The sequence below is a fragment of the Berghia stephanieae genome, chromosome 4 (genome assembly GCF_034508935.2).
Source record: "Berghia stephanieae isolate SIO BIC M18660-M18661 chromosome 4, UCSD_Bste_1.3, whole genome shotgun sequence".
Lineage (NCBI taxonomy): Eukaryota > Metazoa > Mollusca > Gastropoda > Nudibranchia > Aeolidiidae > Berghia > Berghia stephanieae.
The window spans coordinates 57,641,401-57,649,413 of NC_088363.1; the positions used below are offsets into that span (position 1 = coordinate 57,641,401).

Sequence of the window (8,013 nt, forward strand, 5' to 3'; positions counted from 1 at the left end):
TAAAGCCTCTTCCTCACTGCATTTAAATTCTAATTATAGCCAGAGGATTTACAGGTCTGTAATATGCCCATGGCATCAAAAATATATAACAGACTACTAAGGTTACCAATTTGTATCAACCACTCGACTTAAATGTGAGGATATATTTTAAAAAGGAAAAAAAAAATTGTAAATAGTTTTTCCAAAATGGATCGTCTATTCAAAATGCAACAGAATATTCACTAAAATGCTTAACACTGGCTTTGCAACTTGACCTCACCATTTGACAACTTTAAGTGCTTCCTTTTTGGGAAGAATCTGGTCCACATAGTCCTCCACATGCTGATACTGCTCTAATATCTGATTCCTGATGCCTTTCACGACTGAACTCTTGGCCACATTTACATTGCTCACACTCTCCTTCTCATCAAATCTGGTGGATAACAACAATGAACTAGCAATTAAGTTTGTGTTTAAACAGAATATTCTCAACAGAAGATAGGCATGACTCCTAAGAGGACTCAGGACAGTAAGTCAAAAAAATGATTTTCTGAGAGGAAATATTGATACAAAATAACTTGGTTGCCCATAGAAAAAAGAGGAAAAGAAGACATAGAAGATGCAGTTAGCAATGGACTCCATAAGGAAGGACTTACTTAGTTTCACAGCTCGCCTAAAAAGGGGAATTTTTTTTTTATGGCGACCCTATTCGCAAATGGTTGCAAAAAGGCCACATGACTATTCACAAACATTTGTTAGCAGTGTTAGTTTCAGATGAAGATCTGAACAAATGTGTATGAAAGGTGCCAGGCAAAGCAAGAAAAAAAAATACCATCCCAAAAAGTCAGTCGACCTCGACTGGGAATCGAACCTCAGAGCTCCTGACTAAGATTCTGGTCTCCCTAGCCATATTGGTCGATTTTAGCTAGGGAGACCAAAATATGGCCCGCTTTGGCTAGGGAGACCAAGATTTCAGTCCCCTGGCATAAAACCATATTTTATATGAAAAATTATAAACTGGCGATGGAGTAAGGTGGGGGGGTACCCACAAACAACCGAGATGCTGGGCGCAGGGGAGACATGATACGAGATCAAAGAGAAAAAGCTGTCGGCACTTGTATGTTTTTTTTAAACTATCCTATTTTCTTCCTTTTTACTGGTACTGATGTGACCAAAATATGTTGCAAGCGTCGTAAAACCCTTAAGGGGCGGTTTGGGTCTAATTATTAGGAAAATCCTTCGAAAAATTGATTTTGAGATTTTGGTGGAAATTGATATTTCATTACCCTAGAAATAATATAATTGAAGTCCAAATTCTTAAAGTAGACTATAAAGGCATGAAAAAAACAGTCGAAAATGGTACAGATAGTAAGAAAAGTGTGAAAAACGGGAAGCTATTTTGCTATTTTCTCAAAATGTCATATTTCTAAGGGTATGGGATACTGTGTCAAACGTTTCTCTGAATCTATTCAATGAAATTGTCAGAAAATTTCCACAGTTATCACCGAGATAATGTATTGTGTCACCATAGAGAGATTTTTTTGATAAGATATGTGAATTTTGAATTATAATCCTAATTCTGAATTTTTAACGTCGATTTTGTCATAACATTTTGATTCTCAACTTTGTAATGTTCTAGTAAAAATTACATAAGCTAAAGCCGTAAAATCTCTCTATGGTGACACACTATAGTACAATGTTGACAAGAGGGAAGAATATGGAGGTCATTCCTTCATTCGTTTTTGTGGAACGTTTGCCACAAGATTGTTATATTTTTTTATGTCAGACCCTGAAATTAGGTCGCAAAATGGGTATCAACACAGATAATTAAAATTTTTCACTATAAATGTTGTTTTTTAACCTATAATGACGATACAGAATGATTAAAACCGCCCAATATCGGTAATTAAAATTTTTTTGGAAAAGACCCAAACCGCCCCTTAACAAACAAAGGTTTTGTATTCGTCGCTATACTGCATTGTACTCAACAGTAAGTACCCCCACCTCCCCTAGAAAAGTAAACAGATTTTTTGGGAACGACATAAGAGAAAATAGAACAACAAAAAAGAAAATGAAAATTCACATATTATTGTGTTGGGCGGCTGTTTTTGGGTGTGGGGTGGGGTTGGGAGGTGTGATTATTACCTAAAAAAAAGCAAGAACAGCAACAAAAACAAACAGGCGGGCAATAAATACATAGAGGAAAAAACTCGCCTCTTCAATATAAAGATACAGTTCCATAAACGAAAATACGGTTTTACACCGGGGAACCAAAATCTTGGTCTCCCCAGCAAAAACTGGCCATTTTGGCTAGGGAGAACAAGATTTTCGTCTCCCTAGCCATAATCGACCAAAATCTTGGTCTCCCTAGCCTCTACCATTAATTAATGGTGGCGTTTTTATGCACCTCCGCTGAAGGTCGCTGGAGGTGTAAAAAAAAAAAGCGCATCGTTTTTATGCACCTCCATTGGCGGTGCTGGTTAATTCACAAAATTTTTGCTGCTCAAAGGAAAAAATAACAGAAAGTATTGAATTGTAAGCTTCAATTTATTCAAAGAAGACAAATACTGTAGAAGTTTCAGGTTTCCTCTTTACCAACAAAACACGACAAATAAAACACGAAGGACGAATGAGATATATGTGTGAGTGGAATAGTTAAGTAGAATAAACAAAAACAATGATGGACAGGAAATTGAATACCTATTTTTGTAAGGAAGTACGAATCAATATATGACAATAAATATTAATATTAATAAAATAAATTAACACACTGTTTTTATGTGCCGCTTGGGGGTGTAAACACGCTGTGTAGAAATAGACCCAAAGAAAAAAGAGACTTCTCATCTTATTTTCTGTGAATAGACCCATCTACATCCATGAGTTTTAGATAGTTTTAGATTGTAGTTAAGCACGCTGCTTAATGATTAACGATGTACATTTATACAAAGATAATAATTAAATAAAAATAATAATAATTTTAAAAATCAAAGGTAAAAAGAAACATGGCACACAAATACTGATCACCATGACCAAAACATAGAACATGGTAAAAAGTTTTTGAAAAGCAATAACAAGAAGAACAAAATTAAACAAAACAAAATGGAAGAAGAAAACAAATTTTTAAATAAAAAGACAAAGATGCGTAAACAAATACATTGATGATTATTTTAAAATATTATATAATGATAATAATCGACGTGTTATAAGTATAAGTGCACATTGATAATACATTGAAAGGTACCAATGTTGTATTTTTTAAAATATATAATTAATAATAATAATAATAATAATACTAATAATAATAATAATAATAATAATAATAATAATAGATTAATTTTAAGTATTAAAAATATGTCCAGTAACTATAAAAGAAACATAAATGATGTCTTTCTCAATAAAATGAAATTTTTTAAAGAAATTGACCACAATGGGTATCGAACCCAGTACTTTCAAGGTTAGAGTCTGACAGCATGTCCACTACACTATGGAGCCACCTGATTGCTCGTCACATTTTTCTAGAACATTATTTTACCTTCAATGCAACTTCTATTTTCTGGTTTTAAATTTCGATTTCTCGATTATTTATATATATATATATATATATATATATATATATATATATATATATATATATATATATATATATATATATATTCTTTTTTTTTTAATTAACAAAGACATACAGATATCACAACATAACTTTTGCCATGTCCAAATACAGAAACACAGCATCGCTGATGAATCGCATGGAATGCGCATGCGTAATGGAAGAGCATATAAAAATGATCCGACACTACGTGAATTAATTCAAAAACCCCTGCTTAGTGTCAGGATGAAAACAGGACAAAAGGGAAAACAATAAAAATCATTTGTAAAGAAGGAAAAAACTAAAACAAAAATAAACGAGGGACCGGGTTCGAACCAGTCTGTGGATAATCAATAAATAATCGTCCATGTTATGGTCATGGCCATGGTTATAGTTATTGACAGACGGAGAGGGAGGGGGAGAGCGAGCGAGAGGGAAGGGGAGGAGATGGAAAAAGGGCGATAGAGCAGTGTCTAGTCAGAGAGGACTAAAAATATTAAGTAAAATGAAAAGAATGTGAGCAAATGAATGAACTGAACGAAAAGTCAAGTGAAGTCGAAGTCTCCCTATTGCCCTCTCTTCATATTCTTATCAGGCAGTGTCTACGTATATGGTAACCAGTGTCAGTGTCTACGTACACGGTAACAAGTCAGTGTCCACGTACACGGTAACCGGGCACCTAGCCTCAGGATCTATGTACACGGTAGCAGCCCAGCTACTGCTTATGTTCTGCCTATAACACACACACACACTCACACACACATACACTAAACAAACACAAAGTTTGACTTTGACAAAGGGCGGGGTAGAAGTAGAAGTAGAGTAGGAGTAGGTAGGCACTTTGATAAAATTTTCAAACTCAAAATATCTTGATTTGACTCAGTCAGGGGGATGGGACTTGAAAAAACATCAAATTTGATATCTTATTTGTTTCTCTACGACCTACGGTTCCAGAGTTATTTATATTTTTCTATTGAAATTTTTTGTCAATTTTACAGAGAGAATCTGTGATCTCACTGCTGCCTCAAAACCAGCATCTCGCGGGGATCGGGAAATTTTGAGTTTTACAGTCAACATGGCCCACTTATTGTTTTCAGTAATTTTGTTTCAATTAAAAAATAATTGGCAAGTGTTAGGTATCATTTTAATGGTCAGAAAATAAGCTTTATTTTCATATAAATCATTTTTATGGATGGAAAGTATGGAAAAAATTAAGGATAAATGAAAAGGGGGAAAAATATGAGGTTTTTGTCCTAAAAAGTGGGGTTGATGGCGGAGAAAATAAAATAATGAGCGAGTGTATCAATTTTGATGAAATTTGGCAGAGATATTCTTCAATTAATTGTCTATCGATGTATGAAGTATAATTAAAATGTATCCATAATTTAAAAAGTTCTTATAATTCAAAAATTTATAAATTTTTATTACATAAGCTTTCTGAGAAATACAATCAGGAATTAAGAATTAAATACACCGTTAGAAAGCTTGTTTTGTGCCCTTTATAATGATACCAAAGTTAGTCACATAGGTTCACAAATAACGCCATGGTGACCAAAACAGTAAAGGGTCAAAAATAAAGTTCCAAAAAACGAGTTTCACCTTACAGTGAGCCTATCGGCGGCCACTGGACTGGAGGTATCAAAGTGCCTAGAGTAGGAATGAAAGAAATCAAGGCACCAAGCTCAATGCCACCTTCGCCCCTCCCTCCCAAAGCACGGTACAAGGTTACCTTGTACGTAGATCCTAATGCCAGGTGCCCGGTTACCGTGTACACTCCAGGGGTGAGAATGACTGGTCACAAAAAAGGAGGAAATTTTTCATCGTGAAGATCATGACCCATCCATGCGACCATAACCTATAAATTTGAATTTCACTCAAATTTACTGAGATGCGATCCAAAATTTGTCTTGCAGCAAGTTCTAACACGACTCGGTGGAATTTCAAAAGTTGAAAGTGTACTTACAACATTTGGTGGTTGTAGTAGGGATAATGATGTGGTGGCGGTTGTAGTAATAGCAGGGGTAGGGATGATGTGGTAGTGATTGTAGTAGTAGTATGGATGATTGTGTGGTGGTGGTTGTAGTAGCTGTGGTGGGAATGATGATGTGGTGGTAGTTGTAGTAGTAGTGGTGGTAGGGATGATATTGTGGTGGTTGTAGTAGCAGTGGTGGTAGGGATGATGGTTTGGTGGTGGTTGTAGTAGTGGTGGTGGTAGGGATGATGTGGTGGTTGTAGTAGTAGTGGTGGTAAGGATGATGTTGTGGTGGTTGTAGTAGTAGTGTGGTAGGGATGATGGTTTGGTGGTTGTAGTAGTAGTGGTGGTGGGGATGATGTTGTGGTGGTTGTAGTAGTAGTGGTGGTAGGGATGATGTTGTGGTGGTTGTAGTAGTAGTGGTAGTAGGGATGATGGTTTGGTGGTTGTAGTAGTAGTGGTCGTAGGAATGATGATGTGGTGGTTGTAGTAAGTAGTGGTGGTAGGGATGATGTTGTGGTGGTTGTAGTAGTAGTGGTGGTAGGGATGATGGTTTGGTGGTTGTAGTAGTAGTGGTGGTAGGGATGATGTTGTGGTGGTTGTAGTAGTAGTGGTGGTAGGGATGATGGTTTGGTGGTTGTAGTAGTAGTGGTGGTAGGGATGATGGTTTGGTGGTGATTGTAGTAGTAGTGGTGGTAGGGATGATGGTTTGGTGGTTGTAGTAGTAGTGGTGGTTGTAGTAGTAGTGGTGGTAGGGATGATGGTTTGGTGGTTGTAGTAGTAGTGGTGGTAGGGATGATGATGTAGTGGTTGTAGTAGTAGTGGTGGTAGGGATGATGATGTAGTGGTGGTGGGGATGATGATATGATGGTGGTTGTAGTAGTGGTAGTAGGGTTGATGATGTGGTGGTAGTTGTTGTAGTGGTGGTGGTAGGGATGATGTGGTGCTATTTGTAGTAGTAGTGGTGGTAGGGATGATGATGTGGTGGTGATTGTAATAGTAGTGGTGGTAGAGATGTTGATGTAGTGGTTTTGGTGAGTGTTTTTTTATTCAGTGATGATAATAGCAATTGTCAAAAAGGAGGAACATTTCTCGGTCTTTCGATCAAACACAAGCAAAGAAACCTAGTAGTTAGTCAGCTTATAAATACAACCCAAGAATCTCTCAAATTTAAAGCCATAAGGTAAAAAGAAAAAAGATTAAACTAAGCCAACCACCATTGCTTTGTTCTAATATATCATCTCTATACTAGATGATTTAATGTGGTTGCGAAAGAAAGAAAGAGAGAGAGAGAGAGAGAGAGAGGGGGGGGGAGGAGGAGAGACTTCTTTACCAGAATAACTTATGTATTGACCTTTTGAATTCTATATCCAAATAAAAAAAAAAAAGAAGAAGAAGAACAGAGAAATAGAAAGAAAGGCAAAGGGAAAAAAAAAAAAAAAAAGAGAGAGAGAGAGAGAGAGAGAGAGAGAGATTTAAAAGGCAATAGGTACCTACAACAGGGGGAAAAAATCCAGACCCATTTGTCCCTCCCCTTCCCTTCCAACCATCAACTAACTAATCAAAGAACACTACTGGTCTTCTGTGTCAATTGTGACATCTGGTGCCATACTGTCTGGCCCAACGTCATAAAAACGGGACCGTCACTAAATTTCACGAGACTGAGCACAGGTGTCAAAATATGACATATGTCATAATGGTGATTTTGTGGTTTTGAGGAAAATGTTTGACAAGGCAAATTTGAAAAAGGAGGAAATGTGATGGGATGGGCGGAGATAAACTACCATTTAGGCGGAAATCCGCCTTTAGGCGGAAGATTCTCAGCCCTGACACTCATACTCATAACGAATAACGGGCCTAGGCCTAGGGGCTAGGAGGGGCCTGCTATTGCTATTCTTAACTTGACTTGACTTATTATCTCTCGCCAGATTCCCAACTAGATTACAGTCTATTTACGTGAAACACTTGTTTTATAAATTCAGCAATCGGGATTGACAAATGAAAAGTTATTCCTCTGATTTTTACTTACTTTTTGAACATATTTGTGTGTTTGAAGATTCTAAATCGAATTAAAGAGAGACTGACAGGTGGGCTTTCGTCGACAACACAAACTTCGGCACAAATAAATACAACTTTTTTTTGGTAGAGTTATCTTCCCGGAAATAGAAAACCGGCTTGCTTCAACGAAGACCAGAGTAAAGTTAAATAAACACTATATCAAAGTAAAATCTTAAATATACCGGCAGTTTATACTAGATTTTCTTTCTTTATCTTCTTTTCTTGTTACCATTCAAATGGGTCTCAGTTGTTATGCTAAATAGTGCCTGTGACACTGTATAATCATACCAGCTCCAATGAAAAGAAAGATGATCCATAGCTACAAAAAGATCTTAGGAACAAAATAGGACCAAGCGTTGGCGTATTATACACACATACAAAAAAATAAAATAACAAAAACAAAACCCAACAAATTATA

The 8,013-nt window shown here is 36.5% G+C and overlaps 1 protein-coding gene across 1 annotated transcript in view; it reads right to left on the bottom strand.

Moving 5' to 3' along the window:
- The window catches only part of LOC144970898 (malignant T-cell-amplified sequence 1-like), an 11,649-nt gene extending 3,975 nt beyond the window's left edge, over positions 1–7,674 (bottom strand). The window contains exons 1-2 of the mRNA XM_078911036.1: positions 7,567–7,674; positions 260–412 (exon numbers count right to left, since the gene is read on the bottom strand). Of these exons, the coding sequence (XP_078767162.1) occupies positions 260–412; positions 7,567–7,577 (164 nt within the window). The 5' untranslated portion in view covers positions 7,578–7,674. The remainder of the gene's footprint in view (positions 1–259; positions 413–7,566) is intronic.
- Positions 7,675–8,013: the final 339 nt, after the last annotated feature.